Source organism: Strongylocentrotus purpuratus, unplaced genomic scaffold (genome assembly GCF_000002235.5).
Source record: "Strongylocentrotus purpuratus isolate Spur 01 unplaced genomic scaffold, Spur_5.0 spur5_scaffold_8, whole genome shotgun sequence".
In the NCBI taxonomy this organism is placed as follows: domain Eukaryota; kingdom Metazoa; phylum Echinodermata; class Echinoidea; order Camarodonta; family Strongylocentrotidae; genus Strongylocentrotus; species Strongylocentrotus purpuratus.
Window position 1 is genome coordinate 13719579 of NW_022145614.1, and position 20703 is coordinate 13740281.

General features: G+C 36.6%; 2 protein-coding genes across 6 annotated transcripts in view; one reads left to right on the forward strand and one right to left on the reverse strand.

The window, feature by feature from the left end:
• The window catches only part of LOC105442843 (neural-cadherin-like), a 72551-nt gene extending 68183 nt beyond the window's left edge, over positions 1 to 4368 (forward strand). For both annotated transcript variants that reach the window (XM_030975151.1, XM_030975152.1), the window contains 3 exons: positions 1074 to 1315; positions 2811 to 3062; positions 3950 to 4368. In XM_030975151.1, coding sequence (XP_030831011.1) covers positions 1074 to 1315; positions 2811 to 3062; positions 3950 to 4182 — 727 coding nt within the window. In that variant the 3' untranslated portion in view covers positions 4183 to 4368. The remainder of the gene's footprint in view (positions 1 to 1073; positions 1316 to 2810; positions 3063 to 3949) is intronic.
• An 8209-nt stretch (positions 4369 to 12577) lies between these two features.
• LOC115920222 (Golgi apparatus protein 1-like) overlaps positions 12578 to 20703 on the reverse strand; it is a 49362-nt gene continuing 41236 nt past the window's right edge. For all 4 annotated transcript variants that reach the window (XM_030975529.1, XM_030975528.1, XM_030975527.1 and 1 more), the window contains exons 18-26: positions 19642 to 19756; positions 18286 to 18516; positions 17784 to 17863; positions 17152 to 17347; positions 16647 to 16682; positions 15620 to 15790; positions 15142 to 15262; positions 14279 to 14385; positions 12578 to 12959 (exon numbers count right to left, since the gene is read on the reverse strand). In XM_030975529.1, the coding sequence (XP_030831389.1) occupies positions 12798 to 12959; positions 14279 to 14385; positions 15142 to 15262; positions 15620 to 15790; positions 16647 to 16682; positions 17152 to 17347; positions 17784 to 17863; positions 18286 to 18516; positions 19642 to 19756 (1219 nt within the window). In that variant the 3' untranslated portion in view covers positions 12578 to 12797. The remainder of the gene's footprint in view (positions 12960 to 14278; positions 14386 to 15141; positions 15263 to 15619; positions 15791 to 16646; positions 16683 to 17151; positions 17348 to 17783; positions 17864 to 18285; positions 18517 to 19641; positions 19757 to 20703) is intronic.

Genomic DNA, 20703 nt, shown 5'->3' on the forward strand with positions numbered 1-20703 from the left:
AAAGTAGCCAGAGGCATTATTTCAGCCAGTTTCTTTTGAAGGTAGTTCCATAACCAGAACCCAAGCTTACCCTTAGAGATGCTGTTGACCATTCAAAAATATTACAATATGATTTTTCTTTCTTTTTAATCCAAAAATTGTCATAACAAATTTTGCAGCATGGAACATTTGCATATTGAGAAATTTCATTTTTTATATGCACGTTGACTTTTCAGTTATGACAGTGATCTCTAGTTCTGGTAGCCAAAAGGAAAATTGCAATGGAAGTTGTTGGAAATGACCACTCAAAGATGTATATGTGCCAGATATTTAGATTTTCCATCCATGATTTTCGATTAATTTTTGTGTAATTATAAGAAAGAGTATCCAAATCGGTCATCTCCAGTAGGTCAAATTCTACTGCTTGTCTCTGTGTTGCATAGAAGCACACTGCTGATGATAATGTAAGAGGTTCATAGAAATCCATACTTAAACATTTGCCTATTTCTTTTAAACACTCTAATTACATGAGGAAGTTAACATCTAAAACAGGGATGCAAGTTATTTGTTCATCTCCCGTTTGTTGTTCTAAGTGCTCCATTAAAGTAACAAACTTCACTGCAGCATACAATGATTTATTTGTAAAGTTTGAACTAAAATAAAAGAAATATGACAAAGTGTTTTGGGGTACTGAACCAAAGTATGAATGGATCCTTTAAAGGTAAAGACCAGTATTGGAAACGCCCCAATTTCAAAAAATGAAATGGAAACTCTCATTACCAATCATGTGAAAGAATATGTTTTGACTAATACATGATGATAAAAAATTTGCCGGGAAACCGCCTACTAATTCATATATTTATTTAGCTATAGGGTAGTCCCATATACATCTTTCTGTGTATAGTGCTTGTAACTTTACGAAGAATGGGCCAAATTTCTTATCATTTTGATGATTCCAGAACCTTGCAGATGCTAGATGCTAGATGATCAACCTTTTCTGATCGATTCCACAACGTTTCTTTCACAATGCAATCGCATGACCATTACTGGTCTTTACCTTTAACCCTCAATCTGGTCTATACTTGCTCCGACAGGTGCCCTGTTGGTGAGGAGCTCTCGGGACCAGAGACCTGCTTGGCCATCATCGACTGTGACCCCAACCCCTGCTACAATGGAGGAACATGCACAGAGGGGGTTCCCACTGGCTTCAACTGCACCTGCGCTCCCACCTACTACGGAACACAATGTGAAGCCACGATTGGTGGACAAGGAGCGTCATTGGGCATCACTCCCCTGGGCATCATCCTCATGATCATCTGCATTCTGCTGATCATTAGTAAGTCACTAGAATATAGGTCTTGGGACTGTCTTACAAAGAGGTGCAATTGTATATAAATAACAAATGAAAAACATTCATTATTTGTTTTATACAACATTGAAGTAGATCTAATAGAATGTTGATATTCAAATAATTTTGCTTATATTAAAGATACCGTAAATCTCCGTGTATAAGGCGCACTTTTTTGCCGCCGAAAAAATTTGAAAGTCGGGGGTGCGTCTTATACACAGGTACAGGTTTTTTTTTTTTTTTTTTTTTTAGTTTCGATTTATGGCGCTATGCCTGGCAATGTTGCATATGTTTTCTATGTTTTCTATAACAAATGGTGTACCACAAGGTTCTATCCTAGGTACTCCATTATTAAAAAGATAGAGGATGCTATTCATATCATGCATGACTATTGATGTTTGGCATAGAACACTGTGCTTCTGCTAGGTGATGTGAAGAGGCTGGTGTGGGACACTTGGTATCATGAAGCCTTAGACTGTTGTTACTATTATTTGTGACAAGTTCACAACTTCTACTGCACCTCGATGTAAAATGAAGGTCCTTCCCTGCGTGGGTTTTCGGCAACAAAACAACAACAACAACAAAACAGAAAACGTTTTTTTTTTTTTTTTTTTTTTTTTTTTTTTTTTTTTTTTTTTTTTTTTTTTTTTTTTATTTTTTATTTTTTATATTTATTTATTTTTTTAATTTTTTTTTTATTTTAATTTTTTTTTTGCCCCCAAAATAGGGGTGCGCCTTATACACGGAGATTTACGGTAAATTAAAGTTTGAGTCGGGTCTTCTCAATTACATTCAGATTGCCTTCACGTCAGATGCACGCAGCATATAACAATGGGGTACGCGCAGGGCAGAGAAGTACGCAAACTGCACACTCGTTGAATAGTACTACGGCGATTAGTATCAAAGATGCACGCTTGTGCAATAGTATATCTATTGAATATCATGTGACCAGTAATCCCCAATCAAAATACAAGGATCTACTTAGGTGTTGTATAAATCCAAATTGATCATCAGTAAGTCACTAGAATATAGGCCTTGGGACTGTCTTACAAAGAAGTACATTTGATCCAAATTGATCATCAGTAGTCACTTGAATTGAATGTAAGTTTACAGTCTTCTTAAGTACACAGTTATGGTTGATACCAGGTTGCTATCGATTCGAATCAATCATAGTTCTTACAAGACGGTACCCTGTCCCACCTCACCATTTCCCTCATCAAAAAACCTTTAGCTGTGAGATCTTTTCTTTGAGTACATTGTATTGTCTGTTTCGATTGTACCAAAAAGCTTAATTTCTATTAAATGGTAATCTTGTTTTCATCTCAGTTCTCCTCCTTGATACCAAGTTGCAATCGATAAGAATCAATCATAGTTCTTATATGACAGTGCCCTGGTCCCACCTAACCATTTCCCTCATCAAGAAACCTAAATCCGAGAGATAAAGCTTTATTTCTATTAATTTGTAATCTTGTTCTCATCTCAGTTCTCCTCCTTGGCTTGGTGCTCTACACCCGACAGCGGGATCGGAAGTCCGCCCTCACTTTCGCCATCGATCCCGAAGACGACATCAGGGAGAACTTCATCAATTACGACGAGGAAGGCGGAGGAGAGGAAGATAATGATGCCTACGATCTCAGCACGTTGCGTAAACCCGTGGATGCTATCAGTGCTGGTAGTATAGAGAAGAAGCCGGCCATGCCTGTATCAGAGGTACCTGTTGGTAACAGACCGTCTGGTAAGTTCTGCACTAATTTAGAATAATACCTTAGTCAGCAGTGTGTGTATTCAATTCAATACTTGAATTTTCATTTCATTTTTTTTCCTTCATTTTGTTAATTTCCATTTCCAACAAAATAAATAAAGTACATGGGATTGCATTGTACATAGTAAAAAAAATGAAACTTAACAATATATTTGTAATTGGTCCACAGTGTACAACAGGCATATAAAACAGGTTGGTCAGTAAACTGAGTAGATAAACAACCGACATAACTGCATAACATGAATCTCCAGTGGTCAAGAATCAGTAGATTTAAAGTCTTTCTGGTAAAGGGACAAGATTCAAGATTTTTTTTATCCTTCATTTTTAACGCCCCAACTTTCATTTTCAACATGGAAAAAATGAATTAAAAGGTTTTCAAAATAATGCCTCTCTCCAGACAAATGCAATGTATTGGTATATATTTTTGAATTAATATTCCAGGGCCCTGTCTTATAAAGATTTGATATCAATCGCAACTTATTTGCGATTGATATCAACTATGTACATTAGAGATAGGAGACTGCAAACTTTATAAGATGAACCCAGGACTCGGTAATAAGTTTGAATTAAGAATTATTATGAATCTTTCTCCACTTTCAAGTACTGTAGTCATCTTAGTTGAAATAGGTTAACTCTTTCAACCTCTAATACGAATTTGGGTTAAATAGAGATGACGAATCATGGTAGATTCCTGAATAATTCATTCACGAGAACTTCATGAGATGTCCTCTTTGAAATTCTCAATGTCTTCTAAATTCTAGTATATTTGTAGAGCGCTTAGAGACATTTGTATTAAGCGCTATATAAAAGCTAAATATTATCATTATTATTATTAAATTGCTTTGTCCTTTTTCTATCAGGTGTCGATCCCAACGTGGGTGACTTCATCAATGACCGCCTGAAAGGGGCCAACGACGACCCCGAAGGGCCGCCGTACGACGAGCCCCACGTCTACGACTTCGAGGGCGACGGGTCGTCGGCCGGCTCGCTCAGTTCCCTCAACAGCAGCAGCACCGAGTCGGAGCAGAACTACGACTACCTCAACGACTGGGGACCACAGTTCAGGAAGCTTGCCGACATGTACGGCAGCTAGGAGGGGAGGAGGGTGGACTGTGTGTGTGTGTTTGCGTTTTGCAGCATTTGCTCTAGTACTTGATGTTTTAAACTCTATTCGTAAGAATTGGTTTAAAAGTGTGATTGATTACAGTTGTCATGTGATAAACCCTTTAGCACCTTCCGACTATTGTCCTTTTCTCACTTGGAGAGTTAACTGGATATTGTTTTGCAAGGTTCTTTAATTTAGAGAAAGTAAATTCCCACCAACAAAATTCTTTTTGGTGAAGCATAAACATCAGACTCCCCAAAGGTAAAGCCCATGTGTATTTCATCATAATAATTTGCCGTTGTAACAGATAAACGTTTACAGGGAGTATGTGGAGAGTGATATTCAGGTGCTAAAGGGTTAATCACTCTAAAAACATGATAGTTTTAGATGTTTACTTGTACAAGAAATCATCGTTACATGTACATTCTAGACAATTCTAATCATTGGGGGATAGTAGTTGCGTGACCGTCCTTCATCTAGAACTTGTGTAAATGTATTTTAAATTTGATGTTATTTTGTTAAGTTAAAAACCAAATATTTGAGCAAATTTAGAAAATCTATGTCATGCTAGATTTCTTTCTTTATAAAAAGGTTGTTTTTAAAGAAGATCAGTTTAATTGCATTTTCTGTGTTAAAATCAGTAATTTTTATTCTTCAATGCAAGTAATTTATGAATGTACTTTTTCCCAAAATAAAGTTGCTGTAGTCCTTATACCAGATGTATGCACTGGAAGCATACTTTTGCAAAAATTATATTATCTTTGTCGCGTCATAGAAATATATGTAAATGAGCATTTTGATTAACTTGATGACAAATGACCGAAAAGCAGTATCAGATTTATAAAACAAATTGAATATCCTGTTCAGAATAAATGATACAAATTCAATTACACCAAAGAAATGCCAAAATGAAATATTTTTAGTAGCTAAAATTTGTTTAATGAAGAAAACAAGTAGAAAGCTTTAATCCTCCTTTTTTTATAAATATGAAACTGAATTGGATGTAAATAATATGATTTCAGTACTGATATTTTAAAGCATGTATAGTTGCTAAGAAAAAAAAAAAAATTGGACAGTCTTTTGCAATCTGTCAAGCAATCAAGCATTTTTAGAAATATTTTGTCATGTATGTTTGGGAATTTGAATAGTTTGTTTGCATGGCATATGCATGGCGGTTTATGAAGTTTGAAGTAAATGGTGATTAGAACACAGTCGTAAATCTTGTTTCTGTGTGTTCCAATTGTCATAAAAAACATGCATTGTGATTTTTTTTTTAAATAAATAATTGTGAGGATTGTTTGATCATGCACTGTGATAGCTTGTGTACATTTAGAAATTGCGAACCTATTTTCTACACAGAGATGGAACTTCCAGAAGAGTGGTCATCAAGTTTTACAGATTTCTTTTTTTTAAATTCAGTAAATCATCTCGTCAGCTGTCTTCATTGCTGTTTAATACACCAGTAGTACTAGTCAGCAAAGCGCGTGTTTTCATGCTTGAATCAGTTATTCTTAGAAACTGCCAATTTAAGACCATAACTTACAAGATACTGCATTTTTTTAGTAATCATGCTTGGCTTCATACAAGTCAGATCATTATCAGTGTACCCAGATATCGGCCGTTAGGTGCTTCAGTTCTCATGTTTGTTGTTTCCGTTGGACACTGATTAAACGATTCTGCTTGAAGGTTTGTAAACATGTTGGGGGTGCTGTTCTCTCTCTCTTCTGCTTGAGTGCACCAATGTGTGAAATATAAAAGGTATACACATGTATGGTGAGGAGAGGAAATACTACATTCTTAAAACTAGCACCTTTAATACATGAGCACCATACACTAGCACCTTACACTCTCCATGAAAGAGAACTCTCACGTTAATCATGAACTCGTTCAAGCTGCTAGCAGTCGTTCGCTGATTTTTGTTTTATCCGATGATTAATGCAGTAAAGATGCTGCTGGAAGATCACTCTTTTTGTGTTGTGTTGAGTGAAAATATTTTTAAATCAAAGTTCATTTTGAAATTGTTTTACTGAAAAGGTGAAGAAATTTGTGATTTCAAACAGTAACTGCGTGATTATAATGTTATTTGCTATGTGCAGAGACTGATTCAAATTTTCTTTGAAATCTAACCCTTTTTTAAACCGGTAATTGATACAGTAAACAATATTGCAGTGCCTTTTACAGCTTTTAATGCTAATGATAACTATTCGTTTTTAAAACCTGTAACACTTATTGCATTTGAAATACCAAATATATTCATGTGTACATGCCAAGTACACATATTCAATTGTAAATGTGCAGCAAGTATTCAAGAAATATTCACACGTACTCATGTATTCAATCGTTTTTGCTTTCATTCACAGGAAAAATATTCACATATCTTATTTACAACTGTTTGAGTTAATGCGGGGAGGGGCCGGAAATACTTAATTTGAATAACAAGATTTTGTATGAAAAACTATTATTAGGGAAACAGCTCCAGTAACACATTTTTATTTCTTATTTATAATTGTAATGCCTGTGTAATTTGCAAGTAGTCAATTTTCTTATGTTAAAATCGATTCTACTTTTGTGTGTGTATTTATGATGTTAATTTATCATTCTATTTCATCAGTGCTCTTTAAGGGGACCTGTTATTCAAACAATCATTTTTATATCGTGAATCGCAAAAGGAACCAAAATCAATTTCATTCTTCCCAAAACCATATAAAAACATACAAATGGTTAAAGAACATAAAAGGGGAAATATACGTTTGTTATTTTAAAGCCTGTATTGAAGTAAGAGGAGTTTCCATGTGTGTCAACTTTAACTCCATGTCTACTCCCAGGCTGCTTCTATCTCCATAGATAGTCAACATTTTTATATTAAACTTGTAATATCTGTTTCACAAAAGGATATTTACTCTGATTTTGTGAATATTCAATACCACAATGGAACCCAAATGTACGGACCATTTGTATCTCTGATTTTGGTGACAGGTTCCCTTTAGATTACTGAGATAATATTCTGATAATCTATTTAAGATTTATGTATATACTTTGTACATGATATGGTTAAACCACCAAAGCAAGTTTGATGATAAGAAATGATGTATACAATCAAATTCATTCTGTGTTTTCATTATTTCTTCCTAAGTAGCTTAACAGCCCAGCTTTTCCATGATAGTTTAAAAATTACACACTAGCTCTTCCTGTAGCAGCAGTATTCTAACAGAGATTAAAGTTTGATATTTTGCAAAAGTTTACTATTGTACATAAAGGTAGGTCTTAGATGTGATGTTTGTATATCTTCAAATCTTGGAAAGGAAATTGTACAAGTTTTATGTTCTCGATTGTGTAGTATTTTAGCCCTTTGACTTTGTTTTTATCGTCTTTTGAAAGCCAAAAAGGATGTTAAGTCTGTATTGAAATATATGACTTATCGCCCCTCTAGCTCTCAATAAAACATTGTATTCCTTGCCTGATGAAAACATTTTAATTACGATTGTTAAATGTTTTATAACTTCAACTTCAGCTTCAAATTAAGCGTTTACTTAAAAATGAGCAAAATAGATCCACCCAAATTTTCAGTTGACACAAATGTATTTACTTTGTAAGGCTTTTACCTACAGAGGATAGCAGATTTTGTCACAGGCGGTAAAAACTAGCCGCAGGAGGGGGCAATGACAGCCCCCATTTTGAAGAGAATGCTATTATTTGTAGGGGAGAAGCCTTCCAAAGTAACTCAAACAAATAATTGTGTCAACAGAAAAATTGTTCTGATCTAATGCACTGTTCAGATGTACTTAGTAGTAACAAATACTAATACACGTTAAATTTTCTACGACTTGAATTCTTGAAACAGTTTGAAAATTCTGTGACAAGACTTTTTCTTCGTAACTTGTTCAAATATTTTAAAATCCTATTAAGATCTTTATTTATCAGCACTATGTAATTGATTAATTTATTGATGCCCCTGTGCTTTGTTTTTATATGATATCAGTACTTCTCCAAGTCTGTAGTTAGGAACAGTCTTTGAACAAGAGACTTATTGTAAATTTCTAGAGAAATTTCTATGTGCGTTTCATTCTCTGTATTTTCAGTCGGTGTCATAAATTGGGCTTTTTGCTAGTACACTGCATCTAAATGGCGTAGTTGTAGACAAAAAAAAATTGCCGCTTGTTTTTACATTTTTCATGCAGGTTTGAAATAAATCCATTAGAAATATTAAAAAAAACAGGTTGTTTTTTGTTGTGATTATTTTGGACAGAATCGATTGATTGAGATAAAGAAATTAAGGAAGGCTAAAGAGAGGAACAAGATGTATAGGGAGAGGACAAAAAGTAGATTACAGAAGAGGAGGAAGAGACATGAGAAAGGGAAGGAGGGAGAGAAAGGGGAGGAGACTAGTAGAGATATGATGGGAGGTAGTAAGAGAGGGAGGTTAAAAATGTCTATTTTTTATTTTTAATCCGTTGAAATTTGATTTAAAGGATTTGTTGCAGAAGACGCTACACAAAATAATGTCAGATAAATAACCATGCACTTTGAAGGCATTTGCGGTCTGAAAACAGAACTCGACTATCCCTTTAAACAAGACCAATGACCTATGTTTTATCTTTTTTTTAGAATAAATGATATTTCCGTAAATATGTTTTGTAACACAAATCACAAAAATGAGCGATTTTGGGGCTGACATGCCAAGACAAAAGGTCACATGACTTTGTAACTATACGTCCGATTTTCAAAAAAATTGTTTTAAAAGATGCGTAAGACTCGAAAGAAAAAAGTCCTGAAAGGAAAACTTTATATCTGCCGCGGTTCTGGAGTAGTGGCTAAATTACTACAGGGGGGGGGGGGGGGGTTAAACCAGCATCAACATAACTAAAACAAACTGCCCCTTTTTTGCTAAGATGCATGAAAAGTGTTTTATTGCAATAAAAATGTGAAAACTTCTTTGCAATTGGACGTAAGTTACAGAAAATTGACAACAAAATTAGTTTATGAATTTTAAAGATTTTAAATATTCTGAATCTAAACTAATCCCTAATTCTAAGATACTGGTGTATTTGTTGATACCCATTATGGCAAAACATCAAATACGCTTGTATACACTTAAAGTACGATTACTACATTGTCTAATAAACATTTGAGAAATTTACAAAAACAAATTATATAACCAATAACTAATAAAAAACAGGAAAAAATCAATCAGGAAAAACTCTGGAAAACCTTTGGATCCACTTTTCCAAAATAGACATATCACAAATCATTTCTATATCCATAATATGATACCAAATAGATGAATTTAAGTAGTAGGCGTAAGCGTAGAATGGTAATTGGTAATTAGTGACAATTATACTAAAGCACTCAACCAATGTATGCAAAACAGATGCATACAAAAAAAAATAGAGTGTTACCAGAATGAGCAGATTTTTGTGACATACAGCAATTATTTATTGTAACATATCTGTATTAGTATTTAATAAAACAGTTGTACGTTACACATTATAGCATTTGTTTCAAAGAATACAAACATTTACAGTTAAGTTTCATAAACAACATGACGACATAATACAGAAGTATGAGAACAAATAATATATTGCAATAAGAATGTTTAATAATTTCTACTATTTTCGTAAATTGCATACAAGGGAAAAAAGGTGTTATACCTTATACACGCAGGAATATATAATTCTCAAAATATAAGAGCAATAAAAATATATGAATATGTAGTTACATGGTTGGTTAGTGTAAATTAGGACGGATAAATAGTAGTATACTATCCCAAGCAGCTGCAGTAGTCACAGCAGCAGATTATTATAGCAATATCTATATGTGTGACTGTGAGCTTAATATTTATCAACTCGGAAGGACAGCAAACTGTCAGCCTTAGACAGTCGTATAAATTTACTTTAAAAAAAATACTATCGGTCTATTCAATCACTCGAGCAAACCTGAAAGGATAGCCCAAACTTGTTTTGATGAAAATTATTTCATTCAAGTTTATGTCGGTCATGATGTTCTCCTTTTGCAATACGGAAGAGTTTACTAACCAACGCAAATTCTGAAAATGTTCAAATTATGCAAATAGCATCTTCCATTTTTATAAAATTCACATTTTCCAATATTTGCACCATCTAAAGTATATTTGATGGTAAACAGTACCGGTTAGTCAAAATGAAGATATCAATTTCATATTGTTTTTAATGGAAGCAAATTTGCATATATAGATGCATTTCTGTAGAGAAGACTAAATTCCTTTTTCTTTATACAAAACGCTTGCGTTCAATGTGTCTGCCATGCTTACTGATATTGAGACCATAAATTTGGACACTTGAATTAGTAGTATTTCGATCGGAAATTACGGTAGATGAAAAAATATGAAAACATGATTTTCCTTTTGAGATATTTGCTGCACAAGATTTGCTGCACGGAGAGGACCTAAAGCCGTCGTTCCTCTGATTGCTTACCTACAAGCATTTATGCTTTCTGTGCAGTCGGGTAAAATAACCACCTAACCACTACATAAATCACAATTTTGAAAGGGGTGGTATACTAGCTACCTCCTTTACGTCCGTTTCCTTCTTTTAAAGGCACACTGCACTACTTATAGCTACTTGCGCCCTCTATATAACAAACAATGCCTAATCGGTGACCATTGGTCCCCCATGATCCTCTTTTTCTTATGTTAACTGAGAGCTGAGTTGATGAGATAACCACCTGTCCAGTGACCTTGCAGGGCAGTCTAATCCCTCCTGTAAACTATGGCAGATAAGCTTTAAAGACAACTCTCCCTGTTTTGTATTTACTTCTAATTTGCTGACTTTGAGTCTAAATTTGTGATATAAAAGACAAGCACATCTAGTATTTGATTTGATTTGATTTGATTTGATTTGATTTCTGCATATTTCCAAATACAATAACTGAATAACAGAGAACATATAAATGTAAAGTCTAATACAAATTATACAAACAAATTCAAAAATTAAACTTTAATTGGAAAGACTTTTTAATTCAATAACTAAACCTTTACTTTTTCAATGAGGGAAAATCATAGCCGAGAAGGTAAAAATTACATTTGGTGAAAAATATATTATAGGGTAACAATTGTAACTCATTTGTTTAAAAATAATAAAATATCGCGGGTGAAAAAAGCTTGGTGCATGAGACATGTACAACTCCAAGAAAATGTCATGCTAAAAGGCATTACAACTTGCCAAGAAATCTTCATTTAGATTTTTATCTCTTGTACACCTCCGTGAGATAATGGATTTATTGTACATCAAAAGGCAGGAATTCATCTTTTTTTCCAGATTATGATTCCACACCATTTCTTTCACAATGCAAACGCACGACAAGAAATCAACTTTATCTATACGCAAGAAAAAATACAGAAAGTAATAAATGTTCCTTAATTAATGAACAACAAAGTACTGATCCAATTAAAATTTCAAATGCTTTCAATGAGTACTATATAGATGTAGTATACATAAGTATCAAATTGAAATAAATAAACCAAAGCTGGAGAAGGGGCTTGAAGATTCCCCCCCCCCCCCCAACATTGTTGATGTTCTTCAAATAAGACTCAAAACATATATTTTTTATTTTATATATTCACTAAAATATATTCAATGGAAATTCTAGGTTCGTAGGAAACTAAATATTTATATATTTTTGTATTTATTTATATATTGATATATTCATTATTTTCAATAAAATATGTTCAAATTAAATTCTAGGTTCGTAGAAAACTAAATATTATATATCTTTGTATTTATTTATCGATATATTCAATATATTCACCAAAATATATTCAAATTAAATTATAGGTTCGTAGAAAACTAAAAATGTAAGTAATTCCGTATTTCAGAGCATCAGATAGATATATTCAATAAACTATATTCAAATTAAATTCTAGGTTCGTAGAAAACTAAATATTTATATATTTCATATATTTCAGAGCATCAGAGAGATTTGCATGGCTTAGACCAGACAAGTTAAAGGTATTACAAAGTTTTGGTATGGGGTCATGAATTTGCGTTCCTGCAATATCCATTGATCGTTGTCGCGGTTGAAATCGAGTCTAAAGTTATGAAATAATAAATAATAAACTCTTTATGTTGTATAGCTCCCTCTCAAGGTCAAGATATTAATTTAGCTATGAAACGATGTTTCTTGACTAAAATCGACCGATTAGCTATTCTCGTTTGGAAATTGTATATCACAACAACATATTCTGGGATTTTCATGGTCGCAGCTACCATTGTAGGGCCATAGGCGCTATCTGAAATTTATCAAAATTTACCGGGAGCACCGGTAAATTTTTATATTCAATTTTTCTCAAAAACAGAAGTGTTTTGGGGGCTAATTTTTTTAGTGCTTATAATACATCCACAGGGGCATCCAAATATATAAAATTGTAAAGATTCACTTTCCACCCAATTTTCAAAATTTCCCAAAACTTTGTATTACCTTTAAGGCTTAAGTAGCTGTCACATAGTGCCGGCTAAACCACCATGTCGTTAATTTCTGATCTGGTTGTATAGATCAAAGAAATGTAATGCCTGAGGCCCCTGAAAGCTCATGGGTTTCGGCACTTTTAGGCATGTAGGCATTAAGAATTTTTAATGCTTAAGATCAGATTTCTTTTTCAAAAAATATAAACAAATTAAAAAGAATAAAAAGAATAAACAAAAATAATGGAAATTGAAGGATGCAGGATGTCCCAGAGTACGGGATTGTCCCGCAAAAACCGGGAAAAACCGGAAACTTAGGGCTGGTACCAACTGCAGCAGAGGAGAAAAGAGAGAAAAAACACACGTTATATTATCATCATACAGTTGTTTGTTTGAAGTTGGGACAAAAACGGGATTCCACCCTACCCACCCTAGGTCTAGAACATGTATATATCTGAAACAGATTGCAAAAGAATATTCATCACAACAAACTGTTGGAATCTGCTCACAATTTTCGCTGATAATATATAAGTGTGTCCATTTCATTTCTTCTTATCATTATCTCTGGGGGCGTTTCATAAAGCTGTGCATGAAGTTACAAATGACTTTACCAATGATTTGAATATGAAGAGCCAATGGGATGCCCAAAGTTTTTCATGACTTTTTAACAAAGTGTGACTGTATTTCCCGTAATCTCAATTAAATTGTAGCCAAAAATATACTTTTGATTTGTTAATAATGATAAGGTTTATCTACATCTGCATATTTCAACTTTAACTTCTGCAATCAAAAGGATTTGATATCCCCATTTAGCTCTTTATATTCCAGTCATGCGTAAAGTCGTGCATAACTTTACGCACAGCTTTATGAAACACCCCCCTGTTCTCCTTTTCTTTCCGTTTTCCTTTATTCCTCTGAGAGCCCTACAAACCAGTTCCTTCTGACAAAAGAACCTTCTTAATAACCCATTCCACATGGAGTTTTCAATTGCTTTCAATGATAAATAATATTTAAATGATTCAAAATGGTATTTGATGACAAAACTTCATAACTCAACTAATGTTTGACCTTTCTCAATTACAAATAAATTTATTAGCAGCATTTTACATTTTACTGATGTAAGATCAATAATCTCTCTCTCTCTTCTCCTCCTCCTCCTCCTCTCTTTCTCTCTGACACACACACACACACACACATACCCACTACCCACTCTCCTTCTTTCTCTATCTCACTCTAACCTATCTCTCTCTCTCTCTCTCTCCCTCTCTCTCTTGCTCTCACTTCTACTTCTACTTCTTCTTCCTCATATCTCCTCCCATCCCCCCTCTCTCTCACACTCTTCCCCCTCTTCCTCTCCCTTTCCCACTCTTACCCCTCTCTCTCAAATCACTCTCACACACTCTCTTCCTCCCTTCTCTCTCTCTCTCTCTCTCTAATCCCTCTCTTGCTTGCTCTCACTTTTTCTTCTTCTTCTTCCTTCTCCTTTTTCTCCTCTTTCCTCCCATCTCTCTCTCTCTCTCTCTCTCTCTCTCTCTCACACACACACACACACACACACACTCTTTCCCTCCTTCTTTCTCACTCTTACCTCTCTTTCTCTCTCTCCCTCTCTCTCTCTCTCTCTCTATCTCTCTGTCTCGCTGTCTTACCCGTGCAGCATATTCCCACATTTCTCTTCTTTCCAACATCATCCTCTTGCAATCAGGTTGTAAATGTACTGCTTCCTCATCTAAAGCCTCCAGTACACAGGAAATCTCTGAAATAGAAAAACAAATTCAATAAATTCATCGAACTATCACCAATAATAGCAGCACTGAAATAATGCACATGTTTTGTATTGCCATCCTCTTCACAAAAGTGTTGTAGTCAAGCGCTGCCATGAGACTATATTTTAATAGCCCTGGCTAGGACTTGGACAGAGTCATTAGCACAGAACCAATGGAGGGTTACATTTTCAGCAGCTTTGTGACTCAGAACTACTGGCCTCGACTACATCACTGTTTCACAAACTCCTAATGATAATACTTTCACAAGCTATTTTTGCATACATAATGAGCCCCATGACCTTTGGACTTTGACCTCATGACCCTAAAATCTAATCAGTTCATTGGCTCTGCAAGATACATACAAGTCTTGAGTTTGATAGTAATCAATCCATTAATTGGTTCTACTGATAATACGTTCACAAGCTATTTTTGCATACATAATGAGCCCTGTGACCTTTGAAATTGTGACCCCAAAATCTAATCAGTTCATTGGCTCTGCAAGATACATACATGACCCAAGTTTGGCAGGAATCCATCTATTGGTTCTTGAGATAACGCGATCACGAGAACGGGACGGACGGACAACCCGAAAACATAATGCCTCCGGCTACTTTGTAGGAGGCATAAAAATACTAATAGTGGGTTTCTGAGTTGCACTGGTATCTGCCTCACTTGACTCTCCTTTTAACTCCAGCCTTAACATCCCGACTTCAGCATGGCTGCTTCTAAAGGAATATTACACTTACGTTGGCCCTGTCCTTGTGGGATGCCTGCACAGTAATGTTTGATGTCTAAAGCACAAGCCTTGTAGAGCAGAGGATCAACATGGATATCGGCTAGGCCCTCAAGGAAAAGATTTACCAGTTGCTGTTAAACAAAACACAAATTAAAGAAGATTCAATAATGACAGTATCTTTGTTACTAAGATGAGCCATGAGGCACACCTCCACATTACCGGTTCCTGGGTTATCCATCTCCTTAGAACACTTCTCTTTCGGATGGTATCCATCGCAACAACGATCACCGCAACCATCACTACCTCTATCAGAACCCTAATCACCACCACAATTAATACCATCATCAAAACCATCACCACCACCATTAAAACTATCACCATCAGTACCATCAAAACCACCATCACCATTACCATCACCATAACCACCCGCCCACACAATCACAACCACAATTACAACCAACATCATGATCACTGTGACGACCACTGACCTGTTGGCATTTTTCATCCTTGATTTCACTAAGATGAGCCTTGAGGCACTCCTCCACTCTACCAGTTCCAGGGTTATCCATCTCCTCGGAACATTTCTCTTTGATGGTATGGGAGCAGTACTTGACCAAGTTGCGGTCCAGCCGGTAATCCTCTGCACCTTCCTTCAACAACTGTACAAAATTAAAATATTGATAACAATAACGGCTACATTCATATCCCCACGTAGTGTAAACTTCTACCAACCTCAAAATTAGTTTACAGGTTGGTACCATAAATAATTAAAGTTTTCTGTGTTATATATTCATATCCACTGCAGGGGGATAATCAAGGCACATGCGGTATGCATACACCTACTATCACCATGGCTTTAGCAAAGCAATGCTGAGAGAATTCAAGGAAATACTTCCCACCAGGTACCTATTTAGTACACCTGGGATGAGAGTTACAAATACAAAGATCTTTGTAATGAGTGCCGCTGCTGGAACTCGCACAGCAAGCCATTTGATCCACAGCTCCGCCAAATGTTAACTACTAGCTCCTAGACCACAACACCTCAACCAACCAATTGTTAAAGCGGGACTGCACTACTTGTAGCTACTTGTTCCCTCTATTTAGCAAACAATGCCTAAGCATTGACCGTTGGTCCCCCATGATCCCCTTTTTCTTATGTTAATTGAGAGCTTATTTGATGAGATAATCACCTGTCAGTGACCATGCAGGGAGGTCTAATTCCTCCTGGCCAAACTAGTGCAGACAGGCTTTAAGATTCACAGCGAGCGATGCTCTATCATAGGTGCATCGTTTTGTAAAGAGTTTGAAAAACACAAAATCTGATTTTGAGTCAATTGCAACACATTTTTGTATATTTTTCGCTGAAAACATGTTTGGCAATGATCAGCATGGATAAGCAAAAAGGATGAGGGATTCACTCATGAGATTTGTTACCGTAACCTCAAATTATACCTATCATTGCAATCTAAAAGCTCTAAAAGCTTCTAAAAGAAAAAATAACCTTGTAATACTTACTCCACCCATATGCTTGTCACAGGCCGGACTTAACGTCTGTGATCAAGAAAAAAAGAAAAGAGGAAAATATATTTCTGAACATCTTAGACACAACCAGATTTGTACTTTGAATGGCATGCAAATTAACATGGCCATCAGTAGAAGGACGGTCCTTTCATCTTTTCCCCTCACCATTTCCTCATCTCCACCTTTCACCTTACTTATTACTACTATTCAACTGGTTGTGGGACGGGAGGGGAGGGGAGGGGAGCATATGCCTTTTATCTGGTCACGTGTAGCTTAAAACTTGGGCAAGTATAGATATTGTCTAGATATATAAGTCTCATACGCTACCAACATGATTTTATCAAATTTATAGCCCTACTAGAGCTTGGGTCAGATCAAATACAAATAAGATTAAACTTTCCAGTTAATTTTTGTTAGTTTCTCTATTTTGGGTAACAAATGAAACAGCAAATGTCCAAACACCTTGGACTTGCATAAATACAAACTGAGTTCTACTCACAGGTTGTCTCTTGGAGAACTGCCCTCTGAGGCAGCCGATGATCTTTCCCTCCATGTCAGTGGGGTTACTCTTCATCTCATTCTCCACGTCTTTGCAGAACTTTGGAATGTCCATCTTGCAGGCCTTGCGCAGCAGAGGATTGAGCATGATGTTAGAGTTGCGCTCTATCTGCCGCTTGTTCAGCACCATCCTGCATCTGTGGATCGAGGTAAAGAAGAAGGAATTCAGCCTTTAGATATCTGCGGTTATTACAGTCAAAGCTCTCTATTGAGGCAAGCCAAGCTAAATGGAGAAAGAGAGAGAGAGAGAGAGAGAGAGAGAGAGAGAGAGTGGCCACTGTAGGCAGGTGGCCTTTCTAGACAGGTTCTACAACAGACATTTCTTTCTTAAATAGATCAGATAGGATTGTTTTTTACAGGCGTGTATCCATCAGATATGACCCGACCTTTAATGTCACCATCCAAAAGCGTGACTCAGTCTAGAACCGGGGTTCGCCGAGTCAGTTTGAAGGCAAAGAACAGAGAGCTGATCGTACCACAGACATTACCGCTAGACCAACCCACATCTCCCTATCATATGATCCCCTCCCCCCCCCCCTTTTATTATCAAGATCTGTTAAAGTTGAGTCTTACCTTGGTCCTGTACCAGGATCATCTTTGTGCTCTTTCAGACAGTCAATCAATTTATCAGGGTCTACGTCTTTACACTTGGTCTGGAAAACATCAAGAATCAAAGGAAACAGGAACAACATCTTCATGAATCATTTAACATATCACTTGTTATGGAAAGCCTTTCTAAAGACGTTTTTATTGTAAACCATTACACTTTTATACCATATTACTAAGTTTTAAGGCCTATTTTAAGGCAGTTCCAGTAATGAAAACAAGTTTAGGAATCAACATCACACTGAATAAAAGAAACAATCATGGAAAAGTGAAGAAGACAGCATGTAAAATATATGGATCCATTCAATAGGCTGACTGGAATCATAGTGCCAGAGATAGAAGCAGATGGACAGTCTTGATCACTAATGTCTGGAAAAGACAAAGCACCTAGCTAGCAAGCAAGCACGCTAGGTATACATTGTACATGTGTGTCTTTAAGGAACAAGAACAATGAAGAAAAGTGATGTACCTTGATGGTTTTCTTGCAGGAATGCATGAGGGCATAATCAATGTCAGGTTTGGCAGCCATCTCTTTCTCCCTGTTGAAGACCTTGACGTGGCAGTCATTGCCCAGTTCTTCCTGGTGGGACCATAGGCACTCCATCACCCTGGCATTGCCCTGGGTCACCGTGGGGCAAAGCTTGGTGACTTCCTCGCCGCACGCTTTCGTGAGCTCGGGATCGAACTTGATGTTTTCATTCTAGAGAAGCAAAATGGGTATCCTTGAATATACTTCAAATTGCAGAAGTTCACACAACACACACACAAAAAAACAACTAGATGGAACTTTGACTTGCACGCAGTCGAAAATGATGCCTCCGTCAGAGCAATTTTACAAACCAAAACAGAAGAAATTTTTCAAATTGAAGTTTGATTGTAATTAATCCATGAACAGGTTCTCAGAATATTGTAATTACAAGCTATTTCTCGTATACATGTATGACCCTTTGATCTTTGACCTCATGACCCCAAAATCTACTCAGTTCATTGGCTCTACAAGATACATACATGTCTTGAGTTTGATGGTAATCAATCAATCGGTTCTAATGATAATGCGATCATAAGCTAATTTTGCATACATAATGAGTCCCATGACCTTTGACCTTGACCTCCTAACCCCAAAATCTATTCAATTCATTGGCTCTGAAAGACACATACATGACCTAAGCTAGGGCAGGAATCCATCTCTCAGTTCTTGAGATAACGCAATCATGAGCTATATTCTTGCATACATAATGAGTCCTGTGACCTTTGACCTCGTGACCCCAAAATCTAATCAATTCATTGGCTCTGCAAGTTACATATATGACCAAAGTATGGTAGGAATCCATTGGTCGGTTCTTGAGATAACGCGATCACGAGAATGGGACGTACGGATGGACAACCCGAAAACATAATGCCTCCGGCTACTTCGTAACGGAGGCATAAAAACTCTTTCACCAAAAAATAGTCTTATAACAAGCCTGAGTACATGGAACCAGTCGTCTTTGAGGAAGTTTCCCTCCTGTTTGACCCTAATATGGATCGAACCTAAGCTCTACTTGACACTACCCAACCCCTAGATGACTCCAATATAGCCCTAGCCCTACGGTGACCCCTCCTTGACACCTACATGATCTCAACATGACCCCAATCTAACCCCATACGACCTCTACTTTACTCTACCATACGGCACTCTGGATCTACAGGTGGTTGTAAGACAGTGTCACACACAGCTGGCTCAGACGATTGATGATAAAGGGCCTAGTGGCCCTACCTGCCCCCACCATGACCCCAATTTAACCCCATACGACCTCTACTCGACCTCTACAAGACCCTCACTCACCCTCTGAAGTAACTCAAACTTAAGTTGCGAGCGGCACTCTGGATCTACAGGTGGTTCCTTTTGTTGTAAGACACTATCACGCACAGCTAAGGTCAGGCAATTGATGATAGAGGGCCTAAGGAAAGAATAGAGGTATAGGAAAGTAAAAAGTCTGCGGCAAAGAGTATGCTGCAGGAACAGTCTGCGGCAGAATGAAACTTTGCTCCAGACTCGCCGCACATAACAGTATGCCACAGGAACAGTCTGCGGCAGATCTGTGGCAGAATGAAACTTTGCCCAAGCTTAATCTTGTAAATTCCTGTGTTATTTGTCTTTTTAGCTTCTGTCAAACCAAACAATATGTTATTTGCTTCAGGTTCTAACTGGTACCATGAGAGGAATTTGTTACATAGCGAGGAGACTGAGGAATTAACAGACTATTTCAAACTTTTGTCGTTGTGCCATGTGATCTTATCTTCAACCCCACTAACTCACTTTTTTGTTGTCACTGTTGTGTAATGTGTGCACATGTAGCATATGGATCTGTGACTCTACTCTGGACTATGTGTATGCAGTCATAGGCGCCGGAAGTGGGGGGGCAGGGGGGGCAGTTGCCCCCCCAGTCAAAAAAGTGGGGGGGCAAAACGCATTTTTGCCCCCCAAAAACGCCCCCCCCCTCCAAAAAAAAAAAAAAAAAGCAGTAAAGGAATAAACATGGTTTGTATTTTTAACCCAAAAGAACATAACAATAATAAAAACCTGAATTAAAGCACATATACCATTCCATTCAAAGAAAAGGAAAGTTCACAGGAATTAAATTTTTATAAACATTGCGCATGCTACCTATACGGTTTATAATAGCGATACGCGCATATCGTGGACATATTGTGCGAGAATGGGAAAACGTGTCTGTTTTTTTGGTTTTGTTATAGGGGTGAGAAGACATGAGCCCCTGAACGCTGGCGTACTGATGGGGGGGGGGGTATATCTATACGATACCAGTGATTTACACATGTTGCTGTTATGACATGATTTTCCGGTATTTTTTCTCCATTTTTTTTAAGTCATACCTTTTTATGCGTT